Source organism: Pipistrellus kuhlii, unplaced genomic scaffold (assembly GCF_014108245.1).
Source record: "Pipistrellus kuhlii isolate mPipKuh1 unplaced genomic scaffold, mPipKuh1.p scaffold_m20_p_6, whole genome shotgun sequence".
In the NCBI taxonomy this organism is placed as follows: Eukaryota; Metazoa; Chordata; class Mammalia; order Chiroptera; family Vespertilionidae; genus Pipistrellus; species Pipistrellus kuhlii.
The window spans coordinates 75,807,356-75,830,334 of NW_023425562.1; the positions used below are offsets into that span (position 1 = coordinate 75,807,356).

Sequence of the window (22,979 nt, forward strand, 5' to 3'; positions counted from 1 at the left end):
TCAGCTTGTTGGTGTGCAGAATGCCTGGGACTTACGTCCACACCCCCTGCCACAGACAAGCCCATCCTAACGCCCGCTCTCAATGAGCAGGGAGCCTCCGCGTGGCCTCCTGGCCGCAGGTCTGACTTCACAGCAGTTTAAAGGGAGGAGGCAGACGTCACCCTGAAACCCGAAGGACTCCTTCAAATCCGAGTCTCACCTGACCTCGGACTTCACCCAGAGAAAGACCAGGCATCCCGGATGGGCCAAACAGCCTCCGCCAGCCTTCCCAAACACAGCCTCCCTAAGCCAGATGCCAGGTCAGCAACAAACTACAGAGGTGTCAAGAATGCAGGGAGAGGAGCCAGAGAAATGGTTTCATCATTCCCCAGGAGCAAAGGCCCCCCCCCCCTTTTCCCCCCTCTCTCTGAAAAGGTAGAAAGTAAAAGAAAATCCATAGTGAAAATATAGTTAAAATAGGTCCAGGACAAGGAAAGTCCCAAACGCTACTCCAAAGGTGACAAAATGCATCCAATCCACAACTCTATGGAAGAGAGTAAAACCAGGACTATTTCATAAAAGATTGATTTTCCCCCCCTGGAAAAATAAAGCTTCACTATTTATCCAAAACGGGGTTACGGATGGGGGAGAAGGTAGGGAGGGAGCATAGAGAAAAGTCTGTTGTGAAGTAAGAAAGGTCTGACTCACTCTCCGCCATCTACTTCATCGCTTCGAATTGCTTTTCCCCTTCTACTCTCCTAATGAGAAAAACATTACAGCCAGAGTCGATATTGGGAAGTTATTCATTTTTTTTTTTTTTACGTAACTTTGGGTCACTTCTTTGGTAGGAAATCTTGTGGGTCGTGGCCAGGACGAGTGAGGACCCATCACAATGACAGCCCTGCACCCACTTGTGCCGGCTCGTCCAGGTCGCTCACTGAGGAAGTGAGCGGCAGCGCGTCTGCTCTCTGTGCTTGTATCGATAGGATAAAAGTGCAGAAGGGCCTTGAAGGGAGGTCTGGATGCCGACCAACCCATGGATCTTCCCCCTGTTCCTTCCCGAGATACCCACTTGTGACCAAAAGAGAACCACCTCATCAGGAGGGGGACACTGGGTGCAGCGCCCATGACTTGGAGGAGTTAAAAGCACAGGTTTTGGTGCATGACTGTGGGGCCAGCGGATGCCCCCCTACGATGTCTTCCTGGATCCTCTTTATGGGCCCTGCCTGCTCTTTGTGGCTCAGATGCTGCTCTGGAATGAGGGCTGAGTGGACAGCAAGTCTGAGAAAGGACTTTCTTGTGGTTTGGTAGCTTCTGACCTCAAAATGCAAGAGCACATTCCTTTGGAAACATCTGCTTTGCAGAATTTCAAAAGATGGCTGAGCATTTATGGATCTGGAGTCAGCTGGAAGGGGTGCCTTCGGTTACATAAGCCCGCGGCGCGGAGCAACCGCACCTGGGAGGGAAGCACAGCTGCGGGCACAGCTAGGAAGCAAGGCTCTCTCAAGGCAGGGCAACACCAAGCATTTGGGCAAAAGAAAGAAGCCCCTGGAGAAGGACCGGTACCCTGACGTTCACTCCTGGTAGGGGGACAAGGCCCGGCTAGGAGGTCAGGTAAGTAACCTTCAAGCAGTAGCTCTTGTAAATTCTAGGGGCTCCTCTCTAGGCAAGCAGTTTTCTGGTCTTTGCATTTTCTAGTGAGGCTCTAAACACCCTTTGCTGAGTTAACCAGACACAGCCCGGCAGGGAAATGAGGACAGAAGCCGAGAGCCAGCCTCGGGGCTCTTCAAAGCCCAGCTCTGCCCCAACTCCCTGCTGAGGCAGTAGCTGTCTCAGTCTGTTCAAGCTGCTGTAACAAAAAAGCCACCGGGTGGCTTATAAACAACCATCATTTATTCCTCACAGTTCTGGAGGCTGGGAAGTCCAAGGTCAAGGTGCCAGCAGGCAGATTCTGCCCATTTTCTCATGACCTTTTCACTATAACCTCACATGGCAGGTGGGAACCTGGGGACTCTGCAGGGTCTCTGTTACAAGGTCGCTCATCCTCATCATGATGGCTCCATCCTCAGGATCTAATTACCTCCCAAGGCTGCACCTCCATATATCATCACTCTGGGGTTAGGTTTCAATGTATGAAATTGTGGGGGAGGGGACACACATTCAGGCCATAGCAATGACGCAATTGATGACGATGACGACGATGATGATGATGAAGATGACGATGATAATGATGCTGGCAGTGATGGAGGGGGAAAGCACATTAACAACTTTTGAGCGCTTACCATGTACGTCAGGTACTGGTCAAGTGCTTTCCTCACAAAGATGCTCCCATTTTCGTTCTCACAATAACCCTGACTTGTCCAAGGTCACAAAACAGTGTAGTAAGGAGGCCAGACTGAAACCAGACACAATAACCCCAGAGACTCTGCCCCCAACAGGTCCCGAATCAAGGCTGGCCCCTCAGACCAGCCGCCCGTTCCTGAGAACTGGCCCCTAACATACCCAGCCATTCACCAAGTGACAGATGTGTAAGTGCTGCTGTGACAGCAAGAGACAACCACATCCCATCCCCTGTGGGTACTCCATGCTATCTTTTGCAGAATGAAGGGGGGAAATAAGAACATATATACTTACATCTGTTCACAAGTACTTATAGCAGCTCTGCATTGTGCATTCACAAGAGGGGGTATCCCCACTCAAGAAGTGAAAGCCGATTTTTGTGGGTGGAAATTCTTACGTATGACAATGTCCTGTGCCCTGCAAATGTCAGTCTGTGTGACTGACATTTCATGGGGGCAGTGGTCAGGGGAAAATTATCTAAAAGACCCCTGAGCCGGTGTGTGACAAAAATGGGGGAAAAAAGGATTGAAAACTACTGCTCTGCAAGGCTAGAGCAAAATTACTCTCAGGAGCAAGGCAGATATGGAAACAACAAATTGCCAGATATCTTTATATTTTGTATTTTTTGACCACGTGGACATAATGCCTATAGAAAAATGTAAATATTTTCAAATGAACTTTTGAAACGAATGCTGACCAAAGCCCTCAGCAGGGCCTAGACCAGCGGTCGGCAAACTGCGTCTCGCGAACCACATGCAGCTCTTTGGCCTTTGAGTGTGGCTCTTCCACAAAATACCACGTGTGGGCGCGCACATACAGTGCAATTGAAACTTCGTGGCCCATGCGCAGAAGTCGGTTTTCGGCTTCCAAAAGAAATTTCAATCGTTGTCCTGTTGATATGTGGCTCTGTTGACTAGTGAGTTTGCCGACCACTGGCCTAGACTCTGCTGGTGCCCACGGAAGGTGGCGCTGAGCCTGGAACTTGGCATTGGCGGCTTCCAGGGCACCGCACATCTCCAATCTACAATGCCCACACCTGGCTCTCCAGGTGCCCACGGCCTCGGGGCCGCTGAGCCAGGCAACCATTTCTCTTGGTTCCCATCACAGTAGAGAATCCCTGAGTTTCACCCTACAGAGCAAGGCACCACTGTCCCAGTCCCCGGGAGGCTGAGCCACATAGAGCCCATGTGACTGCGGCCATGTGTGGTCCTCAGCAGCCACCAGGCTGTATCAGGCTCTGCACGCCTCGCCGAACAGGAGCTGCTGTGTCGCCGGCTTGCCGTGGGCACGGAGCGGCCCCGGTAAAAGATTGCCGGCCCACCGAACAAAGCCTGCTGGTCACGGAATGCTCTCCCCTCCTCGGCTCCCTTCCCGCTTCCTGTGCTTCAGAGCGTGCAGCCTTCTGTTCTCTCTTCCCTGGCCGGCTTCTCATGCACGAGCACCTCCTGCTTCTGGGCAAAGAGCCTTTTCAAAGGACACCCCTCCCCGGTCCCTCTGCCAAGAGCACAACCAGCGACCCTTGGGCCACTGGTCCACAGTCTGTCAGGGGGCACACTCGCGGCACTTCCCAGCTGCCCCTGGGCCAAGGGCATCATCTCCCTCGTGCTGGTTAACATCCCGCAGGGTGGAGGGGAGTGGGAGGGAGGGGGCCTGTGCTCTGGGGCATTTTTAAATGTATTTTTATAGGAGAATTTAAAAATTGGCTCTTCTGGCCTTTGGAAGTGGGGACCACACACCTTCATGCTCTGTGTCTTCCATGAGGGCACCGGTATAGGGCAACGCAGTGGCAGCTGGGATGGCCACGCTAGGGAAAGGGTGTGCCGCCCTCCAGCACAGTCCTGGGCAGGACTCGAGCCGCCCACCTGCTTAGTCCAGAATGAAATATATCCCTTCTTTCCCAATTCTTGCCTCCCTGGAGACCATTTTCCAAATGCAGCCAGAGCGATCTTTTCAAAGGGTGAGTCAAATCACACGGCTGCAGCCAAAAACCCGCCAACGCTAGCACACTCCTCTGACCTCCTAACCTCCCCCACAGCTGTTCCCTCTCCCTAAACACCGTTCCCTCCAATCTTCCCCAAGCCCACCTCCTCACGTGTTCCCCAGGTGCAACCAGCAGCTGCATTTAGAAGAAGGCACTCCTTCGAGAAGGGGACGAGGGAGCAGGGAAAAGAGCGAGTGTGAGACACATTTCAGAACCAAGAAAAAGCACCTGATTCGGAGTGGGCAGAGGAGCCAAGGAGAGAGGGAGTGAGGGTTTGTGCTTCCCTGGAATATCACTTACTTGACTGTTTCAAAAAGAAGCTTTTTGAAAATGTCTCCAGCCCTTGGAGTGGAGCAAGTCGAAGTGGCATTTTGGAGTTCCAAGAAAAAACGGAGCCCAGACAGACAGCGTCTGTGCGCAGGAATGCAGTCGGGAGAGAGAGATGAAAAGCAGACGGACACAGCAGGGCAGCCAGGTGGACACCCAGACCAGACTCTGGCCCGCGAGCAAAGGCCAGGAAAGAAAAGCAAACTCGGGGCTTCCCGGGGTGGCCGGCAGTGGCGTGTCAGTTTTCACGTGGGCCTCGTCCACTGGGACCCTTTCCTTTACCCTCTGTGGATCCGTCCATGGGCCCTCGAAACACGAATCCCAGCTCTCCCCAAGTTCCAAGGACAGTCTGCTCTGCCAAAACCCCAAGGAAATTAAATGGCCCCTGAGAACTTCCGACAAGCTGGAGCTGGTGCAGGCCGGTACGTATTTTGGGGGAACGATCCCTTTGGAGCAGCCAATGACAGGGACAGAAAGGGACCTGGGAAACCTCCCTGTCTCCCAACCTGACCAGAGGAATGAGCCAGGATTTCAGTTCACCTGTGAGCAATAAACCCAAAACAACAGACTGAGCGAATCCTCTCCTTGTACAGCCAACAGCGGGATCTGAGGATGTTCCACGGCTGCCAGGCCGGTAAGAGGGATCTGATATTCCAGCAACTAGGAGGCAAGACTGCACCCACCTCTACCTGGTGGCTGTAGGGCGGTGTGGTTAGGGCTTACCACTGGGCACAACCAGCCACGTGGGACCCACCCCTCCCCCACATCGGAGGGTCCTGTGTGGACAGAGCCTTGGGGACAATGCTGGTCAAGCACCGACCGTCTAACCAGCAGTCACACTGCTGCCCTTTGGGGGCCCAGGAAAGTGCCACCTCCTCTTATCTGAGAGATGTATAACGTCCACTAGTGCAGTAAAGGCTCTGACAAGTCCTGCTGTATACGAGTTTTTTAAAAACTTGGCTTAAATAAGTTTTTTTCAGCTTTTAAAGTACAGCATAGGGAACACAATCAACAATCTATACTAATAGAAGTGTAACATGCAAATTCCAGCAGCAGAATGACCATCGGATGACCACGCTATGACATCTATGACATGCACTGGAGCCAGGCCAGCCAAGGCGGGTGCCATGTGATTGGTCAGGGTGGGGAGGGGTGGGTGGGGGGGAGGAGAGTATGTGTCTGCCATCACCCCACGATCACCCTGCAGAGGGAGGCCCAGGCCACTGGCTGGTGGATCAATGGGGGGAAGGGAGGCACTCCATGATTACCCCCAAGAGGGAGGCCCAGACCACCCTCTGCAGGGCAATTGATCGGGGGGTGGGGGGTGGGGGGAAACTCTGGGGAACCAGGGTGTATGGTGGCAGATGTGGGCAGTACCAGGCCAAGGCAAGAGGTAGGGCCTGTGAGGCAGCCGGGGCTGCGAAGGCCTTCTCTTGAATTTTCGTGCACCAGGCCTCTAGTATTGTAATAACGATGTACGGTGCCTGGTGGGCACTTAAAATACTGGGGGGATCACTTTGTAAAGTGCATGACTGTCTAACCACTATGCTGTTACACCTGAACCAAACACAAAATAATATCCAATGTCAACTGTCACTAATTATAAATTTTAAATTAATAAAAAGCCGTGGAACCCTGGCGTCAGAGGATGCCTCATCCGACCCCATGGAGCAGGCTGTGCAGAATGTTCTTAGGCGAAGGCTCCTTCAGGGGAAGCGATTTCACCACACTCAGCTCGTCAACGTACCTGGGCCTACGTGTGCTGCTGACCTGCCAGAGCCCCCTCTCGCCATGACTTTGAACCTGTCTGTGTCCAGAAAGACACCTAGGAGGCCTGAGAAGGCACCCATTCTCAGCCACTTTCTCTACAGCATAGACTTCTGAGAATACGGGGAGCTCCGCTGTGGTCTGAGGCTCTGATGTGCAAAGGTGACTCCTGACCCCCTCAGGCCCCATGGATATCGGTGGGTCGTGGAGAGCCAGGGACAGAGGGCCTTACTCCTGCTCCTGCCCAAGCCACTCGCTGCCTGTAATGTGGGATGACAGACAGGGTGGGAGGGGCTGGCACGCGTCTCAGTCCGGACATTGAGCCAACGCCGGACACGAGCCAGCTGGGCAAAGATGGCAGACACATACTCTCCTCCCCCCCCCCCCCCCCCCGGACACGAGCCAGCTGTTCAGGCACTCATTTATTTATAAAGCACCTCGGCCCTGATACACCCCCCTCCCCCACCCACGCACACACCAGCCCGCACGTGGAGAGGGGTCTGGTTACAGCCGCGTTTCTCTTATCCGCTCGCAAAGGGCATTTGTATCATTGGCATGTTCTACCGGAGGAGCTCCCTGGAAATAAGATAAACCAGACGCTTATCTTAACCATTTTGGGTGTGCATTGTTCCAGAATGGATTGCACCTGGATCTGCCCTTCGAAACGGAGTCCGGTGAACCTAACCCAACCTGTGCTTGAGTGCTCCGGATTAGACGGATCCATTATTCATGCAGCAAGGCCTTGAGGCTAACAGTGGAGCAGTCTGACCCTGCACATTTGGGCTGGCCCTGGTGATCTCTGCTGGATGCATCTGGGGCAGTTTTAGGTGGGTAGTTTCACCAGAGAGAAGACACGGAAACCGCCTGAGGTAACCCACATCATCAAAACTTTGCCTAAAGTCAGTCAGGCCCTAGTAAGCCCCCAAAATGTCCTGCCCTCACGTGTCTGATGTTTTGTACCTGGTCTCTATGACAACGCCTGTGGCCACGGGGAAGCTTTCTGCCTCACTTCCTACCCCTCGGCTGGCTTTCTGAGAGTCCATTTTCCTAAATAATTGAGGTCTCGGGGTGTATCAGATGCCAATGTCTCTACAGTGTGAGGCTGGGGCTGCGGACGGCAGCCAGTGATACTGGTTTTCCCTCTCCCGTAAAGAAACCCAAACCACCCCTTTTCCTGATTCTGGGGCCCCAGGGGGGAAGGCTGCTTGGCCTGCCTGCCCTCGCCGTCCTTCAGGGGCACCTGGCTGGCCCCAGGTGAGTGTCGCAGACCAGACCAGGTCACGTACACGGCCACTCCAACTTGATACTCGCCAGCTGGGCCCCGCCAGGATGCCCGGGCACCTACAGACGCGTCCAAAGCCGCCTCCGCCCTTGTCCTTGGCCCGACCACAACCACAACGGCGCCCCTCCCGTCAATGTGCCTCTCTGTTCCGCCCGCGCAGGCAGCGAGGCCCGCGGCCTGCCCGCCAGCCCCCATTCATGCTCCCTCCTCACAGCGCAGCTTGGCAGTGAGCTTTCCCCTTCCCTTTCTCCACCCCCAAACACACAAAAGAGGGCTATAAAGTGGGGGTTTTTCCTCCACAGGAATAAAAGGTTCGCTTCTTCCCTTCCGTTTTCCTGCCCTCGGTCTAAATTTGGCAAATGGGAAGTGAGCGGAAGCAGTTACACTGGCCCTGTTCATGACCCTGGGATGCTCCTGCAGCAGAACGCTTGCTCTTCCTCGTATGATGGTTGTAGGGGGGAGGAGGGGGGATCTAAATCCCCTACCGCCCGCCCCAGAGGTCCTGCCGGGAAATGGTGCATGCAGAGGCTTGGGGGAGGCACAAGGGCCATCTTCTGCAACCCCTTACATTTCAGAAGGGACACTAGGCCCAGAGGGGTAAAGGAAGATACTCAGGCCGTAAGTGAACTGGGGGTGGGGGTGGGGGGTGGGCGCTCGAGGCATCTTCTTCAGGGGCAATAAGGAAAATGAGCATCTTACCGTCATCCAAGTAGGTCTGATCCAAGTTCTGTTCCTGTTTGATTGTCACGCCTGCAGGTAACACTTCCTTTTGGTCACTGACCGGGGGTCCGTTTTTGGCGGCTCTTTGGCTTGTGGCATTCTGCTGCTGAATGACCGTGGGGTAGGACCCCGGGCTCAGCCTCTGGCCTTGGCTGCCGGGGGGCGGGGCAGGCCTGGCGGAGCCGGCGGGGAAGTTCTCGCAGTACATGATGTGCTGGAACTCCTGGTGGCCCCCGCAGCGCAGCTGCTGGTTGGTAGGCGAGTAGTGGATCACCGGCGAGGCCTGCTGGCTGGCGGGAGAGGAGTGCAGCAGGGCCGGGCTCGGGCCCTGGGAGCCGGCGTGCACCAGCACCGAGCGGTGGGCGTCCGCGAGGGACAGGGGCGTGGCCATGAGGGCTGGCTGCTGGTAGCCCAGCAGGCTGGGGCTCAGGCTCTTACTCCGCTGGTACAGCACAGCCGCCGGGTTCTGCTGCTGGTAGCGGGCGTCGGGGGACGAGAGCCCCGAGCGGAATTGCTGGCAGGGGGCCATGGTGGCCACGAGGCAGGAGGGGGACTCGGCCACCCTGGGGTGCTGTGGGTAGTAAGGCTGGCTCCCCAGGCCCCCGTGGGCGGGACTGCAGATCAAGGTGGGGTCATATTCATCCGTGGGCTCTGTCTTGATGGCTGGGACTGAGAGAAAAGCACACGGGGTGCACCGTTCTTAGTAAGCCGCAGGTGTGCACAGAGGGTCAGAGGGCAGGGGTTGGGCACATGGCCTCGGGAGTCTGAATGGGTGGGTGAAAAAGCTGGGCTCTGACATTCGTTAGCCTCAGGCAAGGGGCTCCCTGTGCAATGGTCTTAGGTCCGAAACCTAACCCCGGGCAATGACCTTGAACCACAGGTCTTTCCAGTGGTCGAAGGGTGGTCTGTGAATAGCAGGTGGTCTCAGCCCGGGGTGTCTGCAGCCTTTCTCCCCAGGAGGAGCACTCAGAGAAGAATGTTTGACTAAAATGATGGTCCCCCTCCTCCCTCTGCCTACCAGTCCCCGCCCCTTCCCTTCTCGCTGTCCATCATATTCATCACCACCTGATACGTTCTGTAGATGGGCTTGTTTGTCTGAACACCCCCCACTGGAATGTCAGCTCCTCAAAAGGAGATTTTTTGGGGAGGGTGGGGGGGCAGGGAGGGTTGTCTGTTTTGTTCAACGCTGGGTCCCTAACACCTAAAACATTACCTGGAACTTAACTGGCACACAGATATTTTCTGGTCAAGAAATGACCGAATGTTGACTGTCGGCCTCCTTGGTTCTATAGGATTTTGAGGGGATGAGACCTGCAGGGTGGGGCCTCAGTTTCCCCATCTGTTAGTTGGGAGTCACAGGCACTCACCCAGTGGGGTTATTGGGAGGATTAAATGAGCTATGTGTGCAGGGTACTCGGCACAGGGACTGGCATACAGCAAGTGCTCAATGCCCGTTGTTGCAATCATTATTACTATTGCTACTGTTGGTGGTGCTGGGGTTACTGTCCCCACTGTCCCTCTCTCCCCACCTAGAAGTGCCACCGGAATGTGTCCTTCTCCGACATCCAGCCTCAGAGCTAAGGAATGAGCTTTCTTGGCACCGGAGTAAATGAACTGGTGACAGGACAGTAATCAAAGGGGGGTCTCCTCCCACAGGTTGGGGGCTGGAGGAGGCCAGGAGGTTCAGCCCTCAAGGCAAACGCACAGCCCAAACCAGTGTGGCTCAGTGGATAGAGCGTCGGCCTGCAGACTAAAGGGTTCCGGGTTCGATTCCAGTCAAGGGCATGTACCTTGGTTGTGGGCACATCCCCAGTGGGGGGTGTGCAAGAGGCAGCTGGTCGATGATTCTCTCTCATTGATGTTTCTAACTCTCTATCCCTCTCCTCTCTCTTCCTCTCTGTAAAAAAAATCAATAAAATATATATTTTTTTAAAAAGCAAACACACAGCTCTGACACCAACCACAGAAACCATTCCTCGAGATGCCATCCGAAGGCCACCATCTCAATCCCGGCCCGACAAGGGACCGAGTCCTCACGGGGACCACGCTCAGACAGGTGCGTGCCAGCCAGGCCCAGGGCGGCCTCCCCTCCACACGAGAGGTGAGAAGCCATAAAACGTAACTGAAAACCTCTGCGTGAGCGCGACTGTGGTGATGCCGTCCACAGCCCTCCCAGAGCCCGTCTCCGCCGAGTGAGGTCCCATTGGGACGTGGCGTGCCACCCGCGGCCTGGCACGTCAGCCCTGGGCGGGGCCACGCAAACCCATGGACGCACCTTGCCAAGGCCAAGGCCCCCAGCCAGGCTCTCAGCACGGCCGCTCAGGCTCATGCTTCCAGCAATCCAGAGAGAGACCCCCTGGGAAACTGTCACGGAAGAGAAATTACACTCGGGGTGACAGTTTTGATGACAGGTTTCCCATTCTGGGAAGGTGCCTAGTGGGCCTGTCTCAGGCCCCTCCTCATCTGATATGTCAATCATATCAGTATCACTTAGATCCAAGTCCCCTCTGTTAGGGCCGCGGCTCCTCGAGGGCAGGGCTTTTGATCTGCTGTGTTCACTGCTGTGTCTCCAGCTCAGTACCTGCCCTCAGATATTTTCTGAATGAATGAATGAATGAACAAATGAATGAATGAAATGGCCCTGTCACCCCTCCTGGGACTATTTTGTGAGAATGAGACCTCCTGGACTGATTACCCACCCAGGAACTCCACCTGCCACAGGGTCACCACCCACAGTGGGCTCAGCGAGAGATTCCATAGGTTTGGGGCACAGTCACCTCTCTCCCTGTCATGATCACTCCTAACGCCGAAACCGGTTTGGCTCAGCGGTAGAGCGTCGGTCTGTGGACTGAGGTCCTGGGTTCGATTCCCGTCAAGGGCATGTACATTGGTTGCAGGCACATCCCTAGTAGGGGCTGTGCAAGAGGCAGCTGGTCAATGTTTCTCTCTCATCGACGTTTCTAGCTCTCTATCTCTCTCCCTTCCTCTCTGTAAAAAAATCAATAAAATATATATATTTTTTAAAACTTAAAAAAAAAAAAGTGGAAAAGCTTAAGTTGAACCCAAGAATTAAAAGAAAAAGAAAAAGATGATCACACCTAAGGCAGGGATAGGAGTCACCAGCTTTGCAGCCTTATGCGGAACAAGCCCTCACATGCCTCTCCCAGCCCCGCCCTCCCAGAGGTAAATACTGACAACACAACAGCTCACTTCCCTGCAGCCAGTTTGCTGTGCTGAGTGAGCACTTGCTGTGCACCTGACTCCTGCACCACCAGCCCGAGTCACCCGCCGGCAGCAGACCCCGGGCCCTCACCCACACGCTCCTGCTGCCTCCCCACCACAGGGGCCTCCGGGAGGCTCCCTACCTGGGTGGTAGGTAAAGTGCTGAGGCTGGCTTCGTTTCCTCTTCCCGTTGATGACGTAGAAGTTCACCTTCACCGACGTGCGCACGTGCTTGTTCCGGTACTCGGGGATCTCCACGAAAAGCATGTTCTGGAAGGAAGGGGTTGTCATTAACTTCACGGCGGCAACATCTACATTCCCATCCAGGCCCCACGCACGTGGAGCCAGCCTGTCTACCTGGAGTCAGGACACGTGCCATACGTGTACAGGTGAAGGGCTATTTCGGGGGAATTTGACCTTTCAGTCTCGGCAAAGAAAGAACCGCCACTTACTCCATCGGAGAACAGTAAGATGTCACAGTTACAAACCAGCGGCCTGGTGCTCATGGGGCGTTTACTTAAGTCGTCCATTCAATACCTACTGCGTGGCTGCTAAGGTCCAAAGCCCTGGGACTTTGGTGTAGGAAAGGGAGGAGGAGGGAAAAGGACCCGAGGGAGGTAGGCAGGACACGGTCAGGGCATTCGGTCCTCTCGCCCGATGCTTACAGGCTGGCTCTTGTCTTTGTCCACGGTGGCCTCCATCTCCCAGATCTGCTGCCCATCTGGAAAAATCCAAGGGTGACAGTCTCTGAAGGAACTGTTAGGAACCAAACACTTAAGACACAAACTCACCGAAGCCTCTTTATCTTGGTTTTTGTGTGATATCATTTCAGTATGGCGTACATGTGTGTTGGTGGAACAGATGTATAGATGCACACATATGTATTTTTCTTGTCATATCTGTATCTTTCTTTTTGCAAAGGAAACCCATGGTGGCAATAGAAAATAGGGCAACAGCCTAGCCAGTTTGGCTCAGTGGATGGAGCATCAGCCTGTGGACTGAAGGGTCCTGGGTTCGAGTCCAATCAAGGGCACATGCCCCGGCTGCAGGCTTGATCCCCAGTACGGGGTGTGCAGAAGGCAGCCAATCAATAATTCTCTATCATCACTGATGTTTCTCTCTCTCCTTCTCCCTTACTCTCTCTTAAATCAATAAAAAATATATTTAAAACTATTATATAGATTTAAAATATATATTATACAATAAAAATCTATATTTAAAAAATAATATCTTTTAAAAAAGAAAGAAAACTGGGCGCAAATAAAATATAAGGTGGGGGGGACTGCCTACCATCCCATCACCATTATCTATTTCTCCGCATCTGAATGCATATATATCTTTTATTCTTTCAAAATATAAGTAGCATTATTACACATTATACTCTATGCTTCCACCAAAGACTAATTCCAAAATGCCCACTGCACACCACTGGCTGCCCAGGACACCCCTTCCCGGCTGTCTGCGCACACAGGTGGCTCCCCGTCTGTCCTGAGATGTCCTGGCTTATGAGTCACCGGAGAGAATGGAAACACAGGGTCCCACCCTCCACCGTTCAGTCAACAGTCAGCCCGGAGCCCACACGGCTCATTGCAACAGCCGATGAGCGGTTTGCTCAATAGTGAACTCGCTCCCCTGAAGCTCAGCACTAGCTCCCCGGTTTGGGGCCAAGAAGCCAGGCCAAACCAAACTCTGCATTTGCAAATAATAGATCTCTTTCGCTGACCACCTACATTGGCCGCTGGGCAGGGTTTGGCTCCAACAAATCATTTCCACCCGTGTTCCCAGGGTGTTTTGTGCAACGCTGGCTCTGAGGATTATTAAATGGGTTTACGAGAACGGGAAACAAATTCTACAAGCTAATGAGCATTTAGAAAGTGCCAAGTCAAAGTCAAATGGGTTTCTTTCTTGCAGGCCTTCTCAGAGCCTTTAACCTGCTCAGGTGAAGCATAATTCTCCAAGGTGGACAAGGGTATGCGCCGTGTCCCAACATTAGGTAAAAAACAAACAAAAAAAAAACCCTTCCCCCTTATAAAATTATACATTTCAGTGTGCACCATAATTCGACATCTGTATACACTACAAAGTGATCACCCCAAAAGTCCAGTTACTATCCATCACCATACAACAGAACCCTACTTTTACCCTCCTCCCAACTCCCATCCCTCTCTTAATCTGTTCTCTATATCTATGAGTTTTTCTTTTGTTTTGATTTTTATTGTTTTTGTTTTTTTTTAAGATTCCAAAAATGATAAAATCATGCAGTTTTGTCTTTCTCTTCCTGACTTATTTTACTTATCAGTATGCCTTTCGGGTGCATCCTTAAGGCCCCCCTTATAAAGCACAGCTATTAACATCTGTGATAGAGTAGTTTTGAACCCATATCATCTTGGCCTCTTAGAGTTCAACCAAAGAAACCTGGTGTCCGTGCCTTAGCTGAACTTGGTAGTATAGAACATGTTCCCCAAAATAATAATTAATAAAGAGTCTTGTGATGGCTGCCAAAGCTAATGCAATCTAGACGATCTTAACAACAAGCAATGGCCCAGCTAGAGCCTCGGCCCTCAGCAGTCTGCAAGCCTTGGTGGGCCTGGCGGTTCTATTGGGTGCAATTCCTGAAACGCCGGGGGAAGCCATTGGTTTGTGTCCAAAGGGAGGAGGGCGGGTGGCTCCAGCACCAACTTTCACTCATGCGTAAGATCCCAGTGGGAGGGACCAACTTCTATCATCGCCATCTCTGCAACACCCAACGACTGCAGGTGCCTAGTGAGCGTCTCATGTCTGAGCAAACACATGTGTCAGCAGTGCTGAAGGCTGCTGATGGGCCAAGGAAAAGCCAGAAGGAAACTTCAGCCACTGCTCAGAAGGAAGCACGGCAAGGTCGATAGATGGCTATCAAGGTGTTTGAAGCCATAAAAATGATACTTTCTATGTGCAAAGCCCGGACAGAACCAGTCAGAGAAAAACCCTCATTCCTTTGTCAATAAGAGGTCAAAGGTTCTCCAACAGAGACAGGTGTGCCCCCTCGGTGGATGCAAGCTGGGCATGGGTCCTTGTCAGAGAGCGCACCCTTGTTCGCGCATGGCACTGTGAGCTCCGTGTCAGAAGACCAGGTAGGGCGTCAGCAAGGAGACGAACCATGTGCTGCTGTCGGCATGTCACCCCCTTCTTCACCTCTCATTGGCTGAACTGAGTCTGCCACCAACAGAACCTTTCAGTGAGGCTCATTATCCATATGAATTTGACTCATAATTGGGATGAAAATTCATGGGAAAGTGATCAGGAAGTATTCCATAAAACTTCTGTCCCCTCCACTCCCTCCTAGTTCTCTGACTTGACTCACGCTAGTGAGACCAAGAACAGACAATGCAGAACAACAGGGTGTCGCCGAGAGCAAAGTTCTCACGGTCTACGGATGCAAGAGAAATGGGAGAGAGCCCTTCTCCCTAGATGTCACCCTTTCCTCCTTGCCTGGTGGGCGTGTATAAATAAACTCCGCCCACGAACAATCACAGATTCCAGTGCAGCTGTCTGAGAGCACCCTTAGAAGTTGGCCACCCAGCACCATCGGCTGGAGCTAGGGAGGCCTGGAGAAGGAAGAGGCCGTCCACAGGCAGGCAGGGGGCAGCTGTCACCGACTAAGGAGCTCCTAGCACAGGAGCTCAGTGACGAAGATGCTTCAGGGAGAGAGGCTCCAGGCTATTGAGCAGAAAGATGATGAACGGCTTCCTGGGAAGCTGGAGTGAGGGCCTGCGTGGGCAGGATCTTTCCAGGGTCACGGCCATCATGAAGGTGCGTGCACATCTCCTCAAGCCCTTCCCTGTTCCCTGTGCCTCCAGACACCATCCAAGCTCCCACAGTGGTCATGAGCGCCCTGCACAACCTGGGGCCTTCCTCTGCCCCAGCCTCTATGGGAACCATTCTCACCTCCCCCCACCCCAAAAAATAATAATAATAGCTACTGCCTATCAGCACTTGCTACATGTGACATCACTCGAAGCACCTTATAGGTACAGACTTGGTGAATACACACGACAACCCTGGGCCACGGGTCCGATCACCACCACCATCTGGCAGGTGAGGATACTCAGGCACAGAGAGGTAGAGGCACTGGCCCCAGAACACACAGCCAATGGGTGGAGAAGCCCAAGTGGAGCCCAGGCAGCCTGGCTTTAGAGCCAGCACTCCTTATCCCACCAACCTCACCTGGTTTCAGATTCCTCTGCCAGGTTAACAAAGGTGGGCAGGCGTCCCAGGTGGCTCCTCCTGGAAGACCCAGCTGTGGTCTCTTCAGGGTTCAAGAGCACCCTGGGCACCCCACCACCACTCTCACTGTCTCCCCATGGTCTGGAACGTCCTCAGAGGATGTCTACCTCCTTGTGTGCCCCAGCCCTCAGCTACCGGTCAACACGATTACAATGAAAATCACCGAAGTCAGATGAGTCGCCATGTAAGCCGTGGCCAGGGCACGAGAGCTCTTTCCAAGAAAGCAGAGGCCCGTGGGTGCCAACGGCCAGGTGCCCAGCAGCGGATGGATGGATAAACAAGCCGTGGTCCACCATGCAGTGGAGTACTATTCAGCCTTAAAAGGGAAGGAAATTCTGACACAGGCTACAACACCGATAGGCCTTGAAACATTGCGCTCAGTAACATAAGCCAGGCACCAAAGGACAGAGACACATGGTCCCACTTACATGAGATGCGCAAAATAGACCACTTCACAGACACAGAGAGAAGAATACAGGCTACCTGGGCCTTGGGATGGGGCGGGGGGAGGGGGCAGAGGGAGAGTTACTGTTCAATGGGTGCAGAGCTTCTGTTTCAAACAATGAAAATGTTCTGAGCAGACAGTGGTGATAATTACACGACATTGTGAATGTACTTAATACCTCTGAATTATACACTTAGCAATGGTTAAAATGTCCAATAGTGTATTATGTGTATTTTACCACAATTTAAAAAAATACACATTTTTATTGATTTCAGAGCGGAAGGGAGAGGGAGAGAGAGAAACATCAATGAAGAGAGAGAATCGTTGATCAGCTGCTTCCTGGTGATCGAGCCCACAACCTGGGTATGTGTCCTGACCAGGAATGGAACTGTGACCTCCTGGTTCATAGGTTGATGCTCAGCCACTGAGCCAGATGGTCAGGCTACCACAATTTTAAAAGAACAAACTGGCCTCACCCCTAGTTTTGCAGCCTGTAAAGTGGCTTAAAAGTTTTTTTTTTTAATTAGTTGGTACCATTTCAAAAGGAGACTTCACTGAAAAATGCAAATTTTGTTCTTGGACAAAAAAAAATCTGACCATCTGCCCATTCTGGGCACCCACAGGGAACTTACCATGGCATCCTCTCCCAACAGTGTGCAATGCCCACTTGACCGTGGCACCCCCGCCCTGACCTCCACAGCTGTGTGCCCGGCCTCAGGGGGCCTTAGAGAGACAGGGAAAGGTGACACCGCATGCAGCCTCGCTCGGAAGCTGCCTAGGCCCCTGCAGGTTCCCTCGCTGAGGATGAGCCTCATGTCTCAGACATTGTTCCATCCTGCTGCACAGCCCCCAAACCAAGGACCCCCAGCCTGGCCTGCAGAAGGGCTCCCCTACATCGCCACCCCCTCAGAGCCCCTCCCTTCCACCCACCCCTCGCTGGGCTCCAGCCGGGGCAAACAGGACCTGCCAGGCAGCACTTCCTCAGGAGGCCCTCTGCAGTGGGCCGCCCACAGCACATCCCGCAGCCCTGCTCCCAGAGCTCCTGACCAGGTCAGAAGACGACAGTGGAGTTGGAGGAAATGCCTGCTTGGTCCATGTTCTCACGGCCTTCAGCGCCAGCCCCTGAGCCTCCCAGACCCTCCCTGACCCTCCCTGAGCCTCCCAGACCCTCCCAGACCCTCCCTGACCCTCCCTGACCCTCCCTGAGCCTCCCTCACCCTCCCTGACCCTCCCTGAGCCTCCCTCACCCTCCCTGACCCTCCCTGAGCCTCCCTCACCCTCCCTCACCCTCCCTGAGCCTTCCTCACCCTCCCTGACCCTCCCTGAGCCTCCCTCACCCTCCCTCACCCTCCCTGAGCCTCCCTCACCCTCCCTGAGCCTCCCTCACCCTCCCTGACCCTCCCTGAGCCTCCCTGAGCCTCCCTCACCCTCCCTGAGTCTCCCTCACCCTCCCTGAGCCTCCCTGGGCCTCCCTGACCTTCCCTGACCCTCCCTGAGCCTCCCTGGGCCTCCTTGGGCCTCCCTGGGCCTCCCTGACGCTCCCTGGGCCTCCCTGGGCCTCCAGGTCCTCCCTGGGCCTCCCTGACCCTCCCTGGGCCTCCCTGAGCCTCCCTATGCCTCCCTGACCCTCCCTGGGCCTCCCTGGGCCTCCCTGAGCCTCCCTGAGCCTCCCTGAGCCTCCCTGACCCTCCCTGAGCCTCCCTGAGCCTCCCTGGGCCTGCCTGAGCCTGCCTGAGCCTCCCTGAGCCTCCCTCACTCTCCCTGAGCCTCCCTGAGCCTCCCTGAGCCTCCCTGGGCCTCCCTGACCCTTTTTGGGTCTTCCTGAGCCTCCCTGAGCCTCCCTGACCCTCACTCACCCTCCCTGAGCCTCCCTGAGCCTCCCTAAGCCTCCCTGGGCCTCCCTGACCCTCCCTCACCCTCCCTGAGCCTCCCTGACCCTCCTTGGGCCTCCCTGGGCCTCCCTGACCCTCCTTGGGCCTCCCTGACCTTCCCTGACCCTCCCTGACCCTCCCTGACCCTCCCTGGGCCTCCCTGACCCTCCCTGGGCCTCCCAGACCCTCCCTGACCCTCCCTGGTCATTCTCTGTGTCACAACGGACTTCCCTTCTGTGTGTCAGCAACTCTGGAGCAGACAGACCTGCTTCAAATCCCGTGTTTTGCCCCCAATTAACCATGTGACTTTGGCTAAGACACTTCACTTCTCTTTGCCTCTAATCTAAAATACGGGGGAAATCATAGTACCTATATCTCCTAGGAGTCAACCCAAGATAACAGACACCCAGCAGGAAATATATGTTGAGCTGACATTGGCACACATTATTACTGTGACCAGGGGAAACAGATTATTGAAATACTGGCTTTTCATCTTCATTCCAGTCTGAGTTCAAGTCCTGTTCTCTCCATTTAGCTGTGTGGGCTCTGAGTGGTAGCGTAACCTCTCTGTGCTTCAGTTTCCCCAGAGACAAATAATAAAGTTGATTTACTGACTTCCAAGAGTTTGGCAAGAATTCAAGTAGAAATTGTATGTAAAATGCTTAGCAAAGCGCCCAGCCCGTAGTGTGTGCTGGTCTCATCTCACTGTTGTTTTAGAACACATGTGTCAAACACAAGGCCCGCGGGCCAAATCCGTCCCGCCAGGCCTTGCAATGTGGCCCGCACCGCGCTGTCATCACTGCACTCCACTGCGTTTCCATCACAATGACAGTTTATGACTGTTCAGTAAACCATTCGGCCCGCGATTTAGGCTGGATTTTAGATTTTGGCCCCTTCTCTGATTGAGTTCGACACCCCTATTTTAGAATGTGGGGTTTCCCGTGGGCCCGCCTTTAGGGACGAAGAATGGCTGGCTGTCGGACCCATGCCCTGGTGGGTCTCACGGGCTCTTGTTCATTTCATGGCGGGATGTCTCTCATTGCAAATGGATAAAATGGCCACAGCACGTGTTCACTAAGGGGGGCAGGCCGCAGTAGTTACGGGCCCACCGTACTTGGTATGAAACAGCAGGCGCGTTAGGTAAAGGAATACCAGGCCTCACTTAGAATAAGGGAGATCATATTTTCTGACCTGGAAACGTGTTGCTGTTATATTAAAAGGCAGAATGTGTAAGTGCTGCAGAGCAGTGTATGCAGCGCTATGCATCTCTAGGAGTCTATAAATATCGATATCTGCTTCAGCCCAGGGAGCCTGTGTCTACGCTGCTCGTACGGTTACCCCTCTGCGGCTGGGGCTGGATGGGTGAGGGGAGACCCTCACGTCTTCCTGCACAGGATTCAAGCAGCGCGGCCGAGCTGTGGGCGGTTTCATTTGTGTGTGTTTTTCCGGTGTTGTTGTTTTTTTTTTTTTTAATAAAGTTTTTCTCTTATGAAAACAATATGTTGCAATCGCCTGTTGACTTGCCTGTTTCCCAGGACCTCTCGGGGGACACGATCTTAGACGGAGGCTGGGCCTGGGCCACCAGCACTCATTACGCTCCTACTGCACAGCAGGCCCTATGCGGGCTGTTGGGGCCACAATACCAGCCACACCAGCTTTCCTGAGTTCAAGGTCCCCAGCAAAAAGCAGACCCCATGTCCCACCGGAATGAGAAAGAGACATGACTCAAGGTTCCTCACCTTGACCGAGAAGGGGACCCTGTCCCCTCCTCAGCCTCCCTCCCCGACTCAGCGCCAGCCACACTAGCCTTCCCTGCCCCTCCCCCAACCAGGCTTGCTCTTTACAGTCCTCACCAGGGCCAGGGCCTTCCCATCCTCAAGTTCAGCTCAGGGAGGACCCTTGGCCTGTCCCCCATCCTCTGTCATAATCTGTGCCACTCACTCTCTGGCATCATTTTATCGGCCTGCTGGGTTTCTACCTCTCTCCCTGGTAAGCTCCCTGAGGGCAGGGCCATGCAACTGTCTCCCTCTTTGCCTTACCCCCAGCACTGTGTAGCCAGCATATGATAGGTGCTCAACAAACACTGTCAGAATAAACAAACCAATCTCAGGACTCCCCAGTGCTTGACCCACAGCCAGAGCTGGGGAAGTGCCTGACTGCTGAGCTCTCCGGCAAAAAAGACCCCACAAAGAGACATCGCCGAGCCCTGACTGAAGGTCCATTTGGGAACTGGCTTACAGGAAAGAGCCTGGAACGCGGATGCCGAAGAGGAATCAGATGCAGCCAGAGCAACTCAGCCCGAGTTCGGTATACGCCCGCCTCCCGCCCCACACTGGGGTCTGAGCCTCTGCGGAAACCGCCCAGAGCAGAGAGGCCTGAGGAGAGCAAGAACGCATCTACTGCTCTGGGCGGAGATGAAACAGACGACTTCGGTCTCCCCAGCAGATGTCCGGGCAAACTTCCCCCGTCCTGAGCTGAGAGGGACTGGCAGCCAGCGTGAAAACGAAAATGGCCTTCCAAGTCTTACTCAGAGGGGAAGGGGAAAGAGCCAACTTCTCTGGGCAGAGAGGCTGGGCCTGGAGAAGACTTAGCAAGCCGGCGAGGAAGAGCGTGGGGTGGGTGACATGCCTGGCTCAATGGGCATCAGAGCCTTCGATGCCCCTCGGCTGCAGGGCAGATGGACAGCTGTGTTCGAGTGTGGACCCGGGGCCCCGACACGTCAGCCGGTTCCGTGGCTTCTCTTGCAGACAGGTCCGGAGCCCCCAGTTGGAGAGGAGGGTAGGGAGGCAGCCGGTTGGCTTGGGGTCTGGAGGCTCAGTGATTGGCCCGATCAGCCGGGGGCCCACGGGGGCGCTCACCGGAGGAACGAGGGGCCCTTCAGGAGGAGGAGAGTGGGTCGGCCCTTGCTTGGACTCCAGGCAAAAGGGAGGAGATCAAAACGTCAGTTCAGGTCAGGAGACTGTGCGTGACGTGTCCCAGTCCTGGCTCTTAAAACCTGGCTGAGTGACGCTGGTGGGAGACGTTTCGGTCTGCTTTGCATTGCTCACGAGCAGGAACATGTGTGCTCCCTGGACACACAGGCTTAATGAGCCGAGCAGATGGGGGACAGGACAACTGCAGGGGCTGCTCACTCACCTCCCAGCTTCCACTTGTCTCTCCGCCCCCCCCCCCACGCCCACCGCCAAGTCTATTCCTTATCTAGATTACAAGAACAATCTTTAAAGCATAAATTCGACCATGTCACTCCCCTGCTTTTTGCTTTTGGAATTAAACCCAAGCTCCTTGCCACGCCTCTAGGCCCCGGCGAGACCCGATCCTCCAGCGGCCTCACACCGCACCGGCCACCTTGGCCTGCTTTCGGTTCCTCAGGTGCTCCAAGCGCGCCCTCTCCTTGGGGCCTAGGACTGGGTGGTTCCTCCTGCCTGTGGCATTCTCCCACAGGCCACCGACTCCTCTCTGTCCAAAGCCGCCTCCTCCGGGAAGCCCCCCCTGACCACTCTCCACAGAGTTGTCACGTTGAGCAAATAAAAATACAGGGCATCCAGGATTGAATGTCAGAATGCAGCGCATACCATTTTACTGCAAGTGATATCCCAAGCTCCGTGCCATTGCACGGGACATGCTCATACTCACGGGACTCATCGTTTGCCTGAGATCTGAAAGGAACCGCATGGCCTGTTCCCCCCCCCACCCCCCCGACCGCGGACCTGCTGTTGCACCTATGACCTGGTTCACGGTCTTCACAGCACCCTCCCCACCTCAAAGCGACGTGTCATAAACAAGACTGAGACTGTGCACCTCCCGAGGACAGGGGACACGTCCACCATCCCTCCCCGGGCCTGGCGCCGCGCCCGCACACAGTAGGCGTCCAATAACGATCTGGGGCGTGACGGTGGAAGCCCTGGGGCCGAGCGAGCAGAGCCAGGCTAAAAGGGCATCGCCTCGCCGGGGTCACGTTACAGAGAGGCCGGACGTCAGCTCGCCTTTCAGGCCGCTCCTCTCGGTGGTGAGCCGTCATCTAGCGGTGGCCTCCCCCCGCTTTACACAGCCAGCCGCGCTGGGAGCCCAGCCCTCCACTGACCAGCGCCGTCAGCCCCAGGAAGTGGGTCACCCTCACTCCGGGAGCCGGATTCCCCGTCTCTAAAGCAGGGGGGCAGGGCGCAGGACGTCAGCCACGCTCCCTCCAGCTCCGGCGAGGATGGCGGGAGCCCCACAGCTCGGGTGACGGTGAGATGGCCTTCACTTGTGCCGGGAAGAACTCTCCTCCCAGACAAGAAACCAACGGGACCCCCCTTCCTGATTCTGTCAAGGAAGCTGGGCTGCCGGGGGATGCATGGAGAGTCCACTGGCATTTTTTTTTTGAGCACCTACTATGTGCTCGACACTTTGAAGCCCTTGATCTTCTTTCATCACTAGAATACCACCAACCAGCCCGCTTTTAGAGACGGGGAATGTGAGTCCCAAAGCAGGAGTCTGATCCAGGCTTCAAGCCACGTCTGCCCCTGAGCCCAAAGCCAGCTCGCTTGCCCCTGACATACACAGTCTCAGAAACAGAGAAGCACTCACAGAAAAGGGTGTGAACCAGTTTGTGGATATGATGACTTACTTGGCGGGTGGGGGGCGGGGGATTCCAACCTGCTAATGGCAGATTACACCATGGCCCGTGGAAAGGCGAGGACCCAAGGGGACTCGTCTCTCCGTGTCCTCTTTCAAAGGCTTCCAAACAGAGCGAGCTGCGGGATTCTCTCCCTCCAAAGTCTGTTCTCACATGCGATGGACTGA

General features: G+C 54.6%; 1 protein-coding gene across 7 annotated transcripts in view; it reads right to left on the bottom strand.

Annotated features, from left to right (window-relative positions):
* Positions 1-22,979, bottom strand: part of NFATC2 (nuclear factor of activated T cells 2) — a 152,049-nt gene that overhangs the window by 29,022 nt on the left and 100,048 nt on the right. For all 7 annotated transcript variants that reach the window (XM_036418799.2, XM_036418800.2, XM_036418801.2 and 4 more), the window contains exons 7-9: positions 12,284-12,339; positions 11,762-11,888; positions 8,376-9,065 (exon numbers count right to left, since the gene is read on the bottom strand). In XM_036418799.2, the coding sequence (XP_036274692.1) occupies positions 8,376-9,065; positions 11,762-11,888; positions 12,284-12,339 (873 nt within the window). The remainder of the gene's footprint in view (positions 1-8,375; positions 9,066-11,761; positions 11,889-12,283; positions 12,340-22,979) is intronic.